This window comes from Macrotis lagotis, chromosome 1 (genome assembly GCF_037893015.1).
Source record: "Macrotis lagotis isolate mMagLag1 chromosome 1, bilby.v1.9.chrom.fasta, whole genome shotgun sequence".
Taxonomy (NCBI): Eukaryota; Metazoa; Chordata; class Mammalia; order Peramelemorphia; family Peramelidae; genus Macrotis; species Macrotis lagotis.
In genome coordinates, this window is record NC_133658.1 from 796,836,119 (window position 1) to 796,855,505 (window position 19,387).

The 19,387-nt window shown below is 38.5% G+C and overlaps 1 protein-coding gene across 1 annotated transcript in view; it reads left to right on the forward strand.

The window, feature by feature from the left end:
• Positions 1 to 19,387, forward strand: part of LOC141507132 (butyrophilin-like protein 2) — a 39,883-nt gene that overhangs the window by 18,730 nt on the left and 1,766 nt on the right. The window contains exons 5-8 of the mRNA XM_074214539.1: positions 4,125 to 4,178; positions 4,656 to 5,000; positions 10,103 to 10,456; positions 16,702 to 16,815. Of these exons, the coding sequence (XP_074070640.1) occupies positions 4,125 to 4,178; positions 4,656 to 5,000; positions 10,103 to 10,456; positions 16,702 to 16,796 (848 nt within the window). The 3' untranslated portion in view covers positions 16,797 to 16,815. The remainder of the gene's footprint in view (positions 1 to 4,124; positions 4,179 to 4,655; positions 5,001 to 10,102; positions 10,457 to 16,701; positions 16,816 to 19,387) is intronic.

Consider the following 19,387-nt stretch of genomic DNA (forward strand, 5'->3'; position numbering starts at 1 on the left):
AAGTTCTCTCTTAAAGTTAACCTTAGATCTGAATATCTTTTACACTCAAATTTCTTTCACATCTCTGTATTATAAGCTTATTTTCCTCTTATTCCAAATACACTCCTATTTTCAAAAAGAAAATAAGATTCTCCATGAATTCAGTTTTAAATATATATGTACATATATATATATATATATATATTGATTTCAAAAAACCCAATGTAAATTTTTTTACCAAAGCCAGTGTTGCAAGATTCCTATATAATTTCTAAAACATATAATTTCATAAACATGAGATGGAAAAACAAAGCTTTTCACAAACTCCATGGGCCAAAAAAGACCTTGAGAGATACAACCTGCTGGCAAAGTATTCTCTAATTTTCTTATAACAAATCTTTACAAATGTGATATATGACACTTCAATTCATTCATATTTTGTTATTGTAACAAAATTTTAAATTTTCAAAAAATTTGTTTGGATATGTTCTTATACAAAGTTTACTAATTATTCCTAACACATTTCAATTTAAAGTATATTCCATTTACTCCCTGAATTTTGCAATAAAAAAATTCTTAAGACCAGATGCTTCTAAAAATTTTTATGATTACAAAATTTTCTTTATAGTTCTCTTACTAATTTTATAAATTCTAAAACTCATATTCAAAATTACCTTAAATTATTTTCCTTTTCAAAATATAAATGTTTGAAAATTCTTCTTTTCTGTGTCCGTGCTATTCTAACTTCTCAGTGTCAGTGCTATTCTAACTTCTCAGTGCTCTAACTTACAAGAGCTTTCTATCCTCACTGACAAAAATGATGTTCTGGGAATTGGAGGCAGTATGGACTAATTCTTTACCTTTACTGTATGTCATTCCTCAGTCACCCCAAGTTTTTTAAATATATGAACTATACCCCCCCTTTTTTAGCAATTTTAAAGCCTGATTAAGAGCACATAACACATAATACTAACAGAGGTTTTGGCAGTCTCCCAGCCTCTATCAAGGCCATTCTGTCCCTATCTATTTTAGCATTCCCATTAGTTATTTTTCCTCCTATGATGCTGGAGGAACCAAAAAAAATCAATATTATTTTTTACAAATCCCTTAATTCAGTTACTTGTATTTTCAGATAACTGTGTACAGAAGATTAACACATATTATAGAATTAGTCAATTTGAAGAAATAGTTAACATTTACCTAGAAATTACATTCATATCAAACTTTTCACTTTATGGAGTTTGTTACTTTTCCAATCAATTCACTGCCAGATATTACAAAAATTGAAGTTTAATGCAATTTTCAGATTATCCCATTTGAACACACATCTCTATATAGACTTAAAGCTCTCTTTACTTTCTTCTCTTACTACATTGATTTATAAATCACTTTTCAAAGTTCCCAAAAATCCATCTTTTATTTATACAAAGTCAAACCTGCTCATACTTACATTCTACTTTCTATAGGTTTAAACCAACTTCCATACTTCACAAATGGTTCAAAAATCACAACAGTCTCTACATGCCTTTTCATTTTTCCTTGCAACCCTTTTTTCTTTATCCAAATCTTTTCAGAACCCATTACTCAGACTGAATTACTTACATATTCCCTTAATATACTGTTCTATTATTCTTTTCCATAAACTCTTCTATCAAGATCAGTCAAGAAAAAATAATTTTAGGGACAATTTCATATTCTACTAGATCCCTTATAAGTATACTTTTCCAAATCAGTAAGTAAAACTGTTAGACAATCATACCATAAAACAAATAGAAAATAAGAGAAATTAATAGAACCCCTTCTTTCCCCAAAACAACAGGAAAATCTTCTGTGACACCAAATCATGAGTTTTTAGAAAAAGAAAAAGATCCCAATTTTGAAAAGAGAAAAAGGAAAGAGGATTGTCCAATCAGAACACAAAGACATAACAACTGGCCTGACTATGTAGAGACAGCTAAGAGCTTCCCTCTGCCTGTATTTCAAAACAAATACATAGAAAACACATAAACAGAATCAGAACACTTCAAACCAGAGAGGCCCCCAAACTCTGGGGAAAACCCCACCTTGCTCTCACACTAGAGAAAATCCAAAGAACATTCCATTTATCACAATACATTTTTCCATACAAAGGTATTAATATTAAACACTTCTAGATTTTAGCTGGTATAACTTTTGAGAAGGCAAATAATCACGCAAAAATCCCTCTGCCTAATTGAAATATACCCTGTCCCCCTTCTTCAAATAGAGTAAACCTAACTTCATTTTACGGGAACAGTCTTCAGTCTTTTCTGGGGGGAGGTGGAATCTTCTGTTCTTAAATCCTAAATTGGCCCATAATTTAATGTAATAACTAACATTATCAAAATCTATACTGATAAACTCCTAAAGCTATAATATTATGATATTATTCTGGTAAAAGATTATTTAGCTTACACTTATTTCTTTTATTTATTTATTTTTGGCATTATTTAGTACCTAAATTATATACTTTAGAATTAACCTGACTCTTATCATTTTGGAATTTACTTCCTCAAAACTTTCTCAAATTAAAAATAGCATTTCTTTTTTATGATTTCTTTATATACCATATTTGGCAATATACACTGTCTCTTTCCTGATTCTTTCAACTTCAAATAAATTTCCTTTTAAACATTTGTTTATCTAAGTCTTTCTGAAGTAATTCTCTCTCTGTAGCTAGTCCTTTTTCTAAAAATCTTCCTGCTAAACTTCAAGGGCAAGAGATAAGAGCAGAACTTTCAGGAGACAAGAAAGGAAGAAGGGGGTGTGGGGGGAAGCATTCTGGCTAATCATAGCAAAGAAGCAGAGAAGAGAAAAAGTCAACAGCATTTTGTCATATTAATATTCATTTATCTATTCACACATTGTTTTCCAATCATGTAGATTCAAAGTACCTCCTGTGCTCAATTCTCCTTTCCTTGGGAACCATGGAGTACATTCATAAATGGTCTATAAAAACTTATTTTTTTTTATTATTTCTAAGCCCTTCTCTTTAGTCAGTTTCTTTAAAATATTTACATCCTGTCCTTGCTTCTTTAGTTCTATAAATAGTTCCTTCTCTATTACACTTGCTAATACCTACTTGGAAAAAAAGGAAGTAAAAAGTCAGCATTTCTGATTGTTGTCTCTTCAAGTTTTACCCTCACCTAATCATCTGGGGACTACCACGGCCTCACCAGGGGGTTTTCTTCTCCTGAAAGACTATCTTAGCTGCCAGAAGGCTTCAAGCCCTAGTACCTGCCAATGTGAGGGTGCCAAATGTTGAGTTCCCCTAGGACTAATTTGACTCAGTAGAGAAAAGAAACATGTATACACTCAGGTGTGGATGCTAGCAGGACAACTAGAAGAGCCATTTATTCACAGTATCAGACAAGTCTTTATAGCAGAAAATCACAAAACTAGCATACAGGATAAAACCAATGCGCAGGATGTGACCTAGGTCAAAAAGTTCAGGTACAGGGCTATCACCAAGTGAGGTCATGGATGACACAGTCTTGTTATCACAGCAGATTTCCATGGAGAGCTTTCAGCTCAAGGGTCACCTAAGCATGGACTTTTAGTCACAACTGACCTTTAACCCAAACTCACCTGAGCAGCCCTCAACAAGGTTTCTTGTTCTTTATGAGGGAGGAGGTTATGTTTGCTTTTACAACATGACTATTATAATAATGTGTTTCATGGTTACCCATTTTTAACCTACACCAAGTAACTTGCTTTCTCGGGGTGGGGGGGTGAGGTGGGAGGGAGGGAGAGAATTTAAAAGTCAAGATTTTGGAAATAAATGTTGAAACTTACTTTTGCATAACTGAGGTAAAAGTTTTAAATAAAATAAAATAAGAAAAAATGAAAAAGAAAAAAGAAAATAGGAAAGTTAGAATGTGTCTCTGTGGGCAAAGGTGTTTCTCCCCTTCTCACAAAGAGACAAAAAAATTACCAAAAGTTTCAGGAAGATTCTCCCCAGTGATCCATACAGTCCAAGTGAAAACAAAGACAGAAGCACAGTTTTAGGAAATGGTCCCTGAGATCATTGAGTTTAATGTGCTTACTTTATGGAAGGAACAGAGAGGTCCAGTGACTTGTCCAAGGTCACACAGCTCATTAATAACAGAACTAATATTTCATCTCAGATCCCTTCCTTCCAGGTCCAGTCATCCAGGATGCTAACACTAGAGAAATGCCTGGTAAGTGCCCCACATTTTCTTAATTCCCCCCCCAACTGTTCTGTCCTAAAAGAATCACCCCTCTCTAGCCCAGCCTCCTTCTAGAACATTCAGCTGCACTGTCACAGAATAAGCCTGATCTTCCTCTGGTTTAGTGAAGGATTTATGAGCAGTTGTGGGGCAAAGGTTGGTGTTCCCATGGGGCCAGTGACAGGAGCTGTTGCCTTCCTGCCCCCAACTCCAAATTTTCAGCCCCCAATCAGCTACTCTGGCTCTTTGAATATAATGAGTAGTAAAGAGAAGAATATCTTGTCTCCATCCCACAAATGTCTCAGTGAAAAGTGATTTCCCTAAGGAGGGGCTAAAAACAGAGCAGCCCTTGAGCAGGAATACATAGAGAGTCCTGGGGGACCCTTTCTATACCCTGGAGGCAATATTAACTCCACCACCCCAGTGTTTTTTGATTCTCTTCTGTTTTGTCCCTGCTTCTCCATACAGGAAAATTCGCAGTATCTGGTCCTCTGGTCCAGCCCATGCTGCCCTTAGTGGGAGAAGATGTCCTGCTCTCCTGTCACCTCTTCCCTAAGATGGATGCTCGAGGAATGGGGGTGAAGTTGGTTAGAGGCCCCCTGGTTGTGGTCCTGTACCGCAAAGGGCAAGAGGTGGAGGATGTCCAGGCTCCTGCATTCCAAGGGAGGACAAAGATGCTGAGACAGGACATGGCAGAGGGGAAGATGACTGTGAGCATCCACCAGGTTCATTCTTCTGACTCTGGCCAGTATACATGTTATTTCCAAGCAGGCACATTTTACAACGAATCCAGCTTTAATCTTACTATAAGAGGTAGGTTCTAATGGGTCATGGGTTCTCTCTAGAGCTAGAAGGAACCTTCAGATATAGGCATTGGCATAGATTTCTAGAATGTGTAACATATATTCTATATATTGTCTCACTGGATCCTCACAAATACTCGTTGGATTAGTATTTTTGTAACAATGACTACCCAGTTCCCATTGACTGAAGGCCAGAACTATTTATTTTATCCTCTCAGGGTTCTCTGGTACTTTTAATGAAGTTTGGGGGTATCCAGCCTCTTTTCCATTGGTTCAAACCCCTACCAGTGATGTTTCCCCAATTTTAGAATGCTCTATTTTTTTAGGTCTTTTTGCAAGGCAAATGGGGTTAAGTGGTTTGCCCAAGGCCACACAGCTAGGTAATTATTAAGTGTTTGAGGTCGGATTTGAACTCAGGTACTCCTGACTCCAGGGCCAGTGCTCTATCCACTACTCCACCTAGCCACCCCTGTTTCCCCAATTTTAGAGGCTCTTCTATACCCTTATTGCAGGTAACCTCTTAACAATAAGACTGATTTTTATTCAATAAAGTTTAATCATACAGTGTCATGAGAACAAATGTAAAAAGACATTTTCCTTGATACCTGAGGACATCTTCAACCCCACACAAGCTACCTCAGTCTTTAGAAATTTAGAACTGGAGCAGGTTCATGTCCATAGCTTAGCCCAGTTCCTATATCATATAGTCCCACCAAAGTCCAAGTCCAAAACCCCCTTTGAATCAAGTCTCAGGTACCCTGGATTCTCAAGGCTTCCCTTCTGGCCTGGCAGCAACATTGAGCCTGGATTCTTCCCTCCAGTGTCTCCGTGGGTTGGGTCTCTTTGAAATATAGAATTCCCAAACTGGGCCTAGAAGTGAAAAGGGGCAAAAAATGGATCTCACTTACATTGTAAGTCTATTTCTGTAGGATCACAGTAGGAGGAAATAAGAGAGGCCTACCTTACTCAACTCTGTCCATGGTACCCATGCTATGGGTGAGCAGGAATTTGAGCTACTGGACATTGCTGCAAAAAAGTGGTGGGATATAGAGAGCCAGCAAACAAAGAGACAGAGACAGAGAAAGAATGAATCCCAGTCTGTTCCAGCTATGCAGTCAATGGAAAGAGCCTGGTTTCAATCAGGTGGTTAGTTGGTTCTTGTCCTTCGTTATCAAAGAAGAGTGAAATTAAATCATTATATTAGACACAAGTTATAGTGTGTCTGACTAGGACTAATCAGTACAAAAGGAACTTAGAATGTTCTGCTATGGTTGAACACAAAAAAGTCCATGTGAATACCTGGGGTGGATTCTCTCAATTTGTGCATCTCATATTTCCTTGGAGCTGCTTCAAGTTCTGCCTTGTTCACAGAATACAGCACCCTCTCTGATGAGGGCACACCATGCTGGGCAGTCCTGTGCCTGTGTCTCCCATGCCACATAATCAATTCTAAAGTTCTTAAGAGATACCTTCAGAATGTCCTTGTACAGCTTTTTCTGACTTTGTTGTGAGGTCTTGCCCTGTGTGAGCTCTCCAAATAGTTTTTTTGATGTATGAATACCACAACCAGCCCTTCATACTTGCCCTCTCTTTAGTAACATTTTGAATACTTGGCAGTTTGACTCAAGAAAGGACTTCAGTTTCTGGTATCTTCTTCTGTCAGTTGATCTTCAGAATCTTCCTAAGACAATTTAAATGGAAACATAGCACTGGTAGACTGTCCAGGTTTCATAGACATACAACAATGAAGTCAGTGCAATGGCTCTGTAGACCTTCAGTTTGGTAGTTAGTCTAATTACTCTTGTCTCCCACACTTTCTTTTGGAGTCTCTCAAACACTGAGCTAGCTCTAGCAAAGCATGTGTCAATGTCATTGTCAGTATATCCCTAGAAAGGACACTGCCAAGGTAACTTCTCCATTTGTTGTAATCAAGGTGACTTGCAAGTGATTCTGAGACCTGAGCAAGATAAGCAAAAAGTTCTCTTCGTAGAGCCCAGGGTGTTTCCCAAAACAGAGGTGATCTATTTTTGACAGAACTACTTGATTGGTAGGGATCAGGTGTAAGATAAAGTATGAGAATAGCTCCATTTCATCAAGTCAGTGTATGTTTCTTGTCATATCCTTAAAAAGAGAATTTATCTAGAAGGTGGATGAGAGTGACATTAGGTGGATGTAGAAATGGTTGAATGGCTGGATACTTCAAATGGATACAGCCAGGTCAAAGAAGGATTTTGCTAATGAAGAATATCACAGTTTGGATCAAAGCCCTGTTTGTGTCATTATTTTCCAATGAAGAGAACCTGAATATAGAAATCATGCTTATAAAATCAGTGACAACAGACCAAATAAGATTAATTTAATGGAATGAAATGAAAATATCTTTTTTAAAAATTTTATTTATTTATTTTGAATTTTACCCTAATCTTGCTTGCTTTCCTCCACCCCCCACTCCCCACAGGAGGCAGTCTGTTAGTCTTTACATTATCTCTATGGTATACATTGATCCAAGTTGAATGTGATGAGAGAGAAATAATATTCTTAAGGGGAAAAATAAAGTATAAGAAATAGTAAAATTACATAATAAGATAATGGGTTTTTTAAATTAAAGGTAATAGTTTTTGGTCTTTGTTCAAACTCCACAATATTTTCTCTGGCTACAGATGGTATTCTCCATCACAGATACCCCAGAATTGTCCCTGATTGTTGCACTGATGGAATGAGCAAGTCCATTAAAGTTGATCATCACCCCCATGTTGCTGTTAGGGTATACAGTGTTCTTCTGGTTCTGCTCATCTCATTCAACATCAGTTCATGTAAATCCTAAAATGAAAATTTCTAATCCCACTTAAGATCAAAAGGAGAAAAAAACATATCTAGGCAAGTATTGAAATGGGGGACATCATTTGCAATTCACAAGAAAAAAGTAGTGGGATTTTAGAACCCTTGAAATGCAATTTTAACCAAAAACTTGATGTAACGTACAGAAAAATCTTATGTACCTACAAAGTCCAGAAGAATGGCAGGCATGATCAGGTTGCACTCTGCAATTTTGTTCAGTTCTTTTACACATTATAAGAAAGATTCATTGAGTGTACAGTCACCAAGAAATTCTTGCTAACTTACTTCTACCTCGGGGAATACCTATTTCTTACCAAATTTTAATGTGCCAACACCTGCAGAAGACCTTTCCTGGTGATCTCCTACCTCCAACTGTTACATATGAATATTTCTATATAGATGTACTGCATTCCCTTATCATTATACATTATTTTCCACCTTTGTAAAATGTAAGCTCCTTGGGAAACAAAAAAAAATTGTCTCTGATGTATTCTTGCCACAAAATTGCTGAATTACAATGTGTTGAGTTCAATTATTCCCCCCCCCCCAATTCAAAGGCATATCACAGATTGGAAATATTTAATCAATATTTGCATTTTACTCAAAGATCTTTTTTAGGAATTAAAATAGTTAATCCCATTTACTTGAAGTATTCCCTAAGTCATCAGTATCAATATACATGGGAAAAAATGTAGAACACTTGAAAAGTTTTTATCAATTAGTTTTGAATTTACCATAGACCCAATATTCTTTCAGCCAAAAAGGAAAAAGAGACAACTTTGGGAATAGAATCCCATCATCTTAGACTAAATCAGTTGTCCTCACTAAGGGGGGGGGGGATGACAAAAGCCTTTCCTGCTTTATCATCAATAATACAAAATGAAATAATGCAATCTAAATTTTCCAACACTCAAAAAGAGACCATATGAAGGGCATATGGTAGATGCTGAGATAATAAAAAACCTTGCTGATCAGTCTTGCTGCCTCTTCTCCCTTTAACTGTGACCCTGTGGATTTTATATTTAGACTTGGAAGTGCCCTTAAGAGTTTCATAGATAATGCCCCTCATTGAAATGAAGTTCAGGGAGATTGCGTGTAATTTCATGGACCCCAAATCTTTGCTTTCTTTCTGAAAGCAAAAGGTCTCCAAATTACCAGCTCAGGATCTTCAGATCTTCTGATGGTCCCATTGGCTGCTGGGCCAGATCACTCCCTCCTTACAAATCTCCAAGTATTTTCTTTTGACTTGAGAAGTAGATGCTGTGACTAAGGTAGGAGGATCATTCAGCCTCCGGGTCCATTTCAACTTTGAAAATACTTAAATAATTTTGAACAAAAATAGCAATTCATTGGTCAATAGTGATTCCAGGGAAGGGAACCGTGGTTCAGGAAATTTGGGGAGAGGACCAGGATGGCAGTTCACTGGCACACTTTCCCTAGTGATGGGCAAGATGTGAAAAGGTAAGGAGAGTGTTTAGGAGTGAGAGTGTGGTGAGATGATATACAGTCAGTATCAGGGCTAAAAAAACCAAGATCAAGCCCAGAATTGAAAGACCAAGAAAAAGGGAGTCAGAAAAACTGAGAAATGACTTTTCTGCAGCTACAAGGAGGATGGATGATGGAAGAGTCTGGTCCAGAAGCCAAGTTTCTCAGCTCTCATAGAGTCTCTGTTCATTGCAGTCCTAGAAATATCCTTTAAAAGTCTAGATACCTCTAGGAAGGACTGGAATATTAAATCATCTTCTGTGATAACCTTGGCAAGAATGGGTCAGACTATTCCCAACGATAGCCTGGAAAAATCCAGACTAGGAGACCAGACAGACTTATCTATCTAGATGACCAAATTCCCCAACTCCTCCTCCACATAGAGACCTCCCCTGGCTTTCTGCCGCCCCTCCTTCTAATCCAGTTACACAGCCAATAATTACAGAAAGGTCAAGCAAACACTAGCCTAGGGGCTCCCTGGGTACCTGTAAGTCATCTCTGGGCAGGGGCAGAGCAGAGGCTAATGCAGAGCCTCCCTTCAGGTCACTGAGGGCACCTGGTGCCTTCCTGTCCCCACCCTTAACCCTCCCTTTCTGACCATATAAAGGAGTCAGCAGAGAAAATATCTTGTTCACATAGGAAGGAAAGTGATTTGTCCAGAATGGGTCCTCAGCAGAGCAGCAGCTGATCCAGAAGTCAGACCTCATTGCTAAGGCTCCAACCACACAAACACATACTCTGAATCCTTGGTCTACATTGGCCCCTGATCTTCTTCTGTTCTGTCCCTAGAACCCCAGAGAAGAGCATTCTCAGTGATTGGTCCTGCTCAGCCCATTCACGCCAAGCAGGGGGAAGATGCAACACTCTCCTGTGGACTTTTCCCCAAGATGGATGCTCAGAATATGACTGTGAAGTGGTTCAGACACAAGACCCTTATATACAGGTTCCCCAATGGGGAGAAGCTGGAGGAATCCCAGGGGGCTGAGTTCCAGGGGAGGACAGAGCTTCTGACATCTGACTTGGCTGAGGGGAAAGTGACCTTGAGGATCCAGCAGGTCCAGGTCTTTGATTCTGGTTCATACACTTGCCATGTCCGATCACCTGAGAATTATGATGAAGCTCATGCTGAACTCCAGGTAACAGGTAGGTCCTCTGGGGTTTATGGGTTTGTTCTGAATCACAGACTGTTGGAACTGGAAGTAATTTTATTTTATTTTTTATATAAATGTTTTATTTGTTTTCCAATTATATGCAATAGTATTTTCTATAATTTTTGTAAGGTTTTGAATTTTACAATTTTTCTCCCCCTCCCCACAGAAGTTAGTCTGATAGTCTTTACATTGTTTCCATGATATATATTGATCAAAATTAAATGAGTTGAGAGAAAAATCATATCCTTCAGGAAAATTATGTAGTACATAAGACAATTTTAAAAAATGACAGTAATCATCTTTGGTCTTTGTTCAAACTCCCTAATTCTTTCTTTGGATACAGATGGTGTTCTCCATCACAGATACCCTAAAATTGTCCCTGATCATTGCACTGAGGGAATGAGCAAGTCCATTAAGATTAATCATCACCCCCATGTTGCTGTTAGGTGTATATGTTGTGGTTCTGCTCATCTCATTCAACATCAGTTCATGCAAGTCTTGGAAGTAATTTAAAAAAAAACAAAACCTTTAATTTAGCAAATGAGGAGAATGGAGCACAGAGAGGATGACTCTTTGCATAAGATCTTATACTTTATAAATATCTGGGCTGGGAATCAGACTGGGCTCTTCCCCCTCCAGATCTGCCCATGTTCTTCTCCTTGATACATCCCAGGGATCCTGCATGTGTGAAATCACAGACTGAGAAGGGGACAAATTTATTCTAGAAAGTGAATCTTGACTCATGGCTTCAATTCTCTTCCCTCCCTTTGATCCTTCAGACTGGTGTTTCTTCTAATAGATGATGGAGACCTCCCCTCTGTCCTGGAGCTCAAAGATGGGGATGATTCTTTTCTCTTTCAGTGATTCCAGGTCTCACCTGACCCTCAAAAGTCAGATACTAAATAGAGTAATAAGGGTCTGAGGTCTTCTTGACTTTCATCTGCGCAGCTTCCACCCACACTGACCTAGTGACCAAGGTTTACTAGATGACTTCTCTATGTCCAGCCCTGTGCTATATGAATCAGTGGAGAAGAGAAAGGAAGAAGACCTGGTCTCAGTACTAGAAGGAGCTGAAGAGATAGAATGATTCACCTGCTAGAAAGAAATTAGTATATGATCAATTGAAAGGGAATGTGATAAGATCCAAATTGATACAGGATTTAGACATAAAAACAATATTATAAGCAAACTAGAAGATCAAGGAGTAGTTTACCTGTCAGATCTATGGAAAGGGAAACAGTTTATGACCAAGGAAGAGATAGAGAACATCATTCAAAACAAACTAGATAATTCTGACTACATTAAATTAAAAAGCTTTTGCACAAACAAAACCACTGTAACCAAGATCAAAAGAAATGTAGTAAATTGGGAAACTATTTTTGCAACTAGTATTTCTGACAAAGGACTTATTTCTAAAATATACAGAGAACTGAGTCAAATTTTCAAAAAAAAAAGCCATTCCCCAATTGACAAATGGTCAAAGGATATACAAAGGCAATTTACAGATGAGGAAATCAAAGCAATCCATAGTCCATGCAATCCATATGAAAAAATTGCTCCAAATCATTACTTATTAGAGAAATGCAAATTAAAGCATCTCTGAGATACCCTCAGATTGGCCAATATGACCAGAAAGGACAAAGATCAATGTTGGAAGGGATACGGGAAATCTAGGACACTAATACATTGTTGGTGGAACTGTGAACTCATCCAACCTTTCTGGAGAGAAATTTGGGATTATTTCCAAAGGGCAACAAAAATGTATATACCCTTTGACCCAGAAATATCACTACTAGGTCTATACCCTGAAGAGATGATTTTAAAAAAGGGTAAAAACATAGCTTGTACAAAAATACTGTTGTTCTATAAGAAGCCATAAATGGTCGGACTTTAGAGAAGCATGGAATGAGTTATGGGATCTGATGCTGAGCAAAGGGAGTAGAGCCAAGAGAACAATGTACACATCAACAACATTATGAAATGAGCAACCTTGATGGAAGCTGCTCCTTTCAGCAATCCAGAGAGTTAGGACAACTGTATTTGATTGGCTATAGACTATATTATCCCCAACCAGAGGAAGAAAAACAAAACAAAACACATAATAAAAAAAAACCCTTCTGAATCTGATGAACACTTTATTAGAATTATCTTTTATGCATCTCTTTCCCTGAATCCTAATTCCTCATGCCAAAAATTACCAATTTGTAAATATGTTTAACAAAATATATATGTAAAATATTAATCTGACTGTTCCCTGCTGAGGGGGTGGGGATGGGAAGGGAGAGTGGAAGGAAATTTTCTGACTTGGAAATATGCAAGTACAAATGGCTGAAAAATAAATAAATGAATGAATGAATGAATGAATGAATAGATAGATAAACAAGTAAATAAACAAGTAAATAAATAAATAAATGAATGAATAAAAAAGAAAATCAGAAGATTTGATATGACTGCCACTTGGTCACTGGGCTTCATTCTTTTCCTCTCTAAATATAGAGGGGCCTATAAAACCTGAAGGCCCTTCCAGAGATGGCAATCTTCAATGACAAAATAGTCTTTTATCAGCATCTTTAACCCCTCCCCACCCCTGTGAATTCAGGACCATGGATAATAAATAGAGTAGAGAGAGGAGCCATGGCACCAGACAGTTATGGTGGGGCAAGATTTTGGAGGATTCTAAGCCAATAGGGAGCCATAGATTTTTCAGGAGAAATTCAAGCAATTTATGATTTTTGGCAGCCTCTGAAAGATAAATTGGAGAACAGAGAAACTGGAGAAACTCCTTTTAAAGAAATGCAGAAATAAATTCAATGCAGGAGAATCAAAGCTTAAGACTGGCACTTCTCAGGCACATAAGCTACATACATTTCTTTGTAGCTTTGGACTTTGTTTCTCAAATGTGAAATAAGAGCTTTGTATTTAATGATGAAGAAGATTTCTTCCTGTTCAAATTTCAGATTTGTACTGCTGTGTTCTATAGGAAGGTTACAGTTTGGTTTGTTACAGTCTTGTACAGTCTGAGTTACAGTCTTAAAAACAGAGGCTCATTCTCTTGAGACTGGATGATGAGAAAAGCCAGAGTCAAACCTGGTTCCAGTTCAGAAGTGCCCTCCTCCCTGCCTCAGGGCTCTTCCTAAAATTATTCAGAGCTGGATTTGTCTATCAAGACAAGATGTCCCTCCTGAGAGTCTTCTATGGGCCTGCCCAACCCTGTTCTAGGACCTTGAGCTAGGGGAGGAGTGGGGGAGAGAAGTCAGACAATGTAGATCCTGCTCCTGAGGAGCTCCCTGTCCAGGTAGAGAAATGAGCTTAACCTCTTCATATCTGTCCACAATGATGCCATTGTATGTCTGTTTGTGGGATACAGAAATTCAGCCCTTCAGTTAAAGGCTTGTCCCTTTCCTTTCTTTGTCCTCTGAGATTCTCTGCATTCCCATTCTCAGCTTCTTCTCTGCCCACAGGAGAGGCCTCCCTGCTCATTAAGACTGATTCCTCTGCCTATGCCATTGACCCTGTCTTCTTTGCTTCTTTCCTTCCCCAGGATTTTGCTCCATAATTATCTCTCACTCATCTTTAGTGTTTCCTTCTCCAGGGATACCTTCCCATTGTTCTAAAAGCTTGGTCAAGACTCTCCATCTTAAGACTTTCCATGATGCTTTTACCAATTTCCTTCATTGCTAGAACTGGAGGAAATTTGTCTACCCCCAAAATGTCTCTAATGCCTCAAATCCTATGTTCTTTTCTATGAACTTCAGTCTGGCTTTCTTCCCCATACCCTTCTCTCCAATGTCATCATTGGCCTTCTAACAAATGGATCCTGTATATTTTGTCTGCATCCTCACTGTCTGTGATCTCTTTGGAATATTTGATGTTACTGGACACCCCCAAACCCCTTATCAGTTATTTTCTGTTACTCTGTTCCCTTGATTTAAGACACAAGACACTCTCCTGATTCTCCTCCTATTTCTCTGAAGGTTCCTTCTCTGTTTCTTTCCTCGGGTAGGTAAGGTGGATGCTGCTCAAGGTGCTGCCTTTGACATTCCTGTCTCCCCACAATTATACTCTTAATAATTTGAATCCCCCAATCACTTTAATTATTTCCTCAACCCATATGACTTTCAGCTCTGACTTTTCTTCTTTGCTCAAGACCATCATCTATACCTTCCTCCAGAGCTTCTCCATTTAGTTGTCTTTTTGAGATAGACTCCCCATATGAAGCAACACATTTATATTTGCCATTCTTAAGCCTATTCTTCCTCCTGATTTAAACTATTTTAAAATCAGAGATTCCATGATTCACCTATTTCCCTATGTTTGAGGATTGTCTGATACCCACTGTCTCTCTCTCTCTCACCTTGAACATCAAAATCACTGCCAATTCTTCATCCTGCCTCTAGAACAGCTTCCCCAGCTTTTCTCTCTATTCTCACCATGAGTCATCCATTAGCTTCTATATGTAATTCTCCACCTCCATTCCTTCCTCCACTCTCTGATCAGCTTCCAGGCTCACTCATTAGCTTCCTGTCCTGCCCCTGCCCCTGCCCCTGCCCAGGTCATTCCTGCCCTCCAGAATCTTCAGGGGCTCTTTGCTGTGGAGTTCACTTTGCTTGGCCTTCATATTGGGGTAAACCTCCCCAGTCTCATATCATATACCATTCTAACCTTATCCCTTCTTCCTCCATATGGTCTGTGCTTAAGGTGATATGGACCAAACCTTATGCCCTAAAAAAGTCCTGATTTTCCTGTTGCCATGCCTTTGTTCATGGAAAGTTTCCTGTGCTGTCCATGTCCTTCTTCCTTCTTATCTTGTATTATAAATAAACAAATAAACAAACAAATAAATATATATATATTCTGTCATGTGACTTGTTTTCTTATTCTAAACTGCCTTATTTCTAAACTGAGCAATTTGAGGACAGGAGAGATTTATCTAAACTTTCCATCTTCCCTACTAAAGCATAGGAATCTATAGATAATAGTTTTTGGATGGAACTACATCATATAGGTTTGAACTAAATATATAAATAACTATGGACTGAACTAAATTGCACTGAAATAAAAGTTAATGGAATTGAATTTATGTTCGAAATGATCTATCATGTTATTATGGAGGTAGCTCTAGATTAGTTTCATGAAGGAATCTCCTAAAGTGGTTGCATTATTTGAAATGTCATTGTAGGGCAGCCAGATGGCACAGTGGATAGAGCACTGGCCCTGGAGTCAGGAGTATCTGAGTTCAAATCCGGCTCAGACACATAATAATTGCCTAGCTATGTGACCTTAGGCAAATCACTTAACCCTATTGCCTTAAATAAAAATAAATAAAAAAGAAATGTTATTGCATGTTTCTATTGGGTTGATACCAACAACCCATATTCTTCATAATTATGAATTCAGTAAGTATGAACTAAAATGTATTAAATTTGTACTAATGGGGACTTAGGTATATGCATCCATAAATTAAGGGACTATGATTCTATCATTAAGAGAACAGTCTTTTGTAATGAAGCTGGCATAGAGAGTTTTAGTGCCTTGCCCACAGTTACACAGTGAATAAGAGCCAGAGGCAGCAATGCGCCCAGTCCTTCCTGACTCCAAGTTCCATCTACTCTGCCACACTCCCTTTTTATTTTAAGAAAGATTTTATTTATTTTGAGTTTTACAATTTTTCCCCCATTCTTGCTTCCCTCCCCCACCCTCCACAGAAGGCATTCTGTTAGTCTTTACATTGGTTCCATGTTATACATTGATCTTAGTTGAATGTGATGAGAGAGAAATCATATCCTTAAGGAAGAAAAATAAAGTGTGAGATAGTAAAATTAGACTAAGGTCCCATCATTTCCTGAAAGTCTCTGAATCTATAACAACTCACTTATGTGGTTGTGGGAAGAGATCTGAACTGGGAGTCAGAGGACCCAGGCTGCTGTCTCTCTGTCATTCTCTCTCTCTCTCTGTCTCTTCTATTTTCCTCTCTGTAAACTGAGGTAGTTGGGCTACATTCTCTCTAAACTCTCTTCCAATTCTTATATTCTATTCTCTGAAGACCTGGGGAAACTTGGTTTTGGGAAATGTTTAGAGGCTTGTGGAGGGGGAGGACGATGACCTGGGCACAAGTCACTGTGCTTGTTCCTGATCCTCATGCCCTTTGTACTCCCAATCATCACCTGGGCCAGGGATCAGGGACCAGACCTTTCCATTCCTTTATCTGATTTCCACATTTCTGGGGGCCTTTTTCAGAGACTCTTGATGTATCACAGAAGACATTTCATGAAACAATTGTTATCGTAATCTTGGTGATCTTCTTTGGTTCCCTCTTTGTGATATTCTGTTAATGACACAACAGAACCAGAGGTAAGAGAAGGGTCCTGCCCTTAGACCTTTAGACCTTAGACCTAGACTACTCACTAGACCCTCTGACTCTTACTGAGAGGGATCCAAGGATCCCCTGATCTGCTGATCTAGTGCACCTCCTTTGGATCTGAACACATGGTTTGGTCCTGGCTGAAGTATCTGGACTTTCCTGGAATGACAGACAAAGTCCTGAGTGGTCTCTGTGCTGGGTAGTTGTATCAAAGAAGATTCTTCCTTGGGAGTCAGAGGGATGTACTCTTGGGAGAAGCCTCTTAGCCATGTTCTCACCTCAGCCTGATCCTCCCCACATCCCCATCTAGGATCTGGTACTTGGGTTGAAAAAAAAATTTGTCCTTCATTTTCAAAGAAGACCATGACATCAGGGAGATGATGCCATGACAAGTACATGAATTGGATTCAAGTGAGGGGGTGCTGTGCTAACTCACCAGCCTCACTTTCTTCTCCATAGCCATCTGGGTCCAGTAGCCAGATATGAAAAAGGACCACTTGGAGATAGCCCTGGATGCAGGGCAATTAGGGTTAAGTAACTTCCTCAAGGTCACACAGCTAGTAAGTGTCAGAGGCTGGATTCAAACTCCCATCCTCCTGATTCCAAGGCCAGTGCTCTATCCACTGTGCCATCTAATTCCTGGGTTATTTTCTGGGTTGAGGTAGAGGGATGATATCCTTGAATGTGGACCTGGTCCCAAGGACTTGCCCTAGTGAGTCCTTGAATGTCCTGTTCTCCTGTAGTCCCTCAGCCCTTCCTCCCTCAGTCACCCTTGTCTCATACCCTGTCCCTTTTCCAGGCTTTCCCACCTATGGGCTGATTCTAGGAATTATGTCATTTCACCTTGAATAAAAATTTTAATCAATGATTCAAGGTTCTGGATTGGACTTAACAAGAGACTTAACCCTATTTGCCTGGACAAGAGACTTAATCCTACTTGCCTCAGTTCCTCAAATGGGTTAGAGGGGGAAATGAAAAAGTACTCCAGTAATGTTGCCAAGAAAACTGCAAATGGGGTTGCAAAGAGTCAGACATGGCTAAAAAGACTGAATAACAATTTATATTTGTTTAAGTAAGCAACTTGTTCTATTTTAAAATGTATTTTTTAACATTTTATTACTTTATATCACTTATTTTTATCTTCACTCTAATATGGCTCTAATGAATACTTTTCCAGTTTTATTATCATAGAGCCTGGCTGAGTCACCCTAGACTATTCACCTGCCTCTGACTACTCTCTAAGACTAGAGACAGCAGAGGAGGCACAGACCAGCACTGCTAATGGAATTTCCTCCTCCAGAATTCCCTAAACAAATGAAATCCCAGATCCATCCCTTATCTTTTAGAAAATCAGTTAAATCTACTAGTTAACATATTCCATTATTTTAAAAAATAATTATCTTTAATGGTTCTTAGTTTTCAATTTATGAAGGCATTTGATTTACTTTATACAATTATTGCTAACCTTTATAAGACACTTGATTTTGTTTTATTGACAGCAATAGTATTACACTTTGTCCAGCTCAGGGAGAAGGATGAAGAAGTAGTACGGATACACAGAAATACCTGTGGGCTATAAGGAGACTCATTGTCCTGGGTTTAAATCGGACCTCAGACACTTACTCACTGTGTGACCCTCAGAAAGTCACTTCACCCTGTTTCCCTCAATTTCCTCATCTGTAAAATTATTTGCAGAAGAAAATGGCAAGTCATTTAACTGTCTTTGATAAGAAAATTCCTTAGACATGACTGAAAATGAGTGAATGAATGGTAGAAAGAGAGGATGTATATATTTCAGATGTTTTTTCCAAGGGCTATGAAGGTAACTGAAGCAGGTGCTGTGGAACTCTGTATGGTTAATACATAAGATGTAAGATTTTCCATGGTAAAGCCTTATAATTTAACTACAGGGAATTACTGACCCCCAATTCACCCCTGATGTATAGGGAGACACAGGATTGATTTTATACACATATTTAAAACTGCTTGAGCATTTAAAAGAATTGCTTAATGTTCTTGACTAGTCCTGGCCAGACTCTTAAGGCTGTACTTGATTAACACTGCCTATCTCTTCAGGAACTAGCCATTGCTGAATGTAAACACCATAATTCTTGGGATTTGGAGAGGGGTGGCTCCCTCCTTGGACTACCTGGAAAAATTGATTTTATTCCACAAAAAAATTGGCAAAAACCTTTTCTTTGTTCTCAAGCTATATAAGATCTAATTACACCTTAGCCTAATTAGTCTCACCCATGGAGAAGCTGCTCTGCCTGGGACCTTTCCAATTGGGACTCTGGAGACTGTACCCTGGGACTCCTCAGCAGCTGTTGATTCAGATGTTGAAGCTCCTGAATTGGTGATGTTTTCTCTTAATATTTATGTTTATGTAGGCTTTGTTCTTCTTTTTATTATATTGGGACTTTTTGCTGAAAACTGACTTATTTCTCCCTGTTTTATAATCACTTTATTAAATATACTTTTTCAGTTTTGTTGGCATGAACATGTCATTTTGTAGGAGTGAATCAAAACCAAAACTCATTAATCAAACAAGCTCTTATCCCT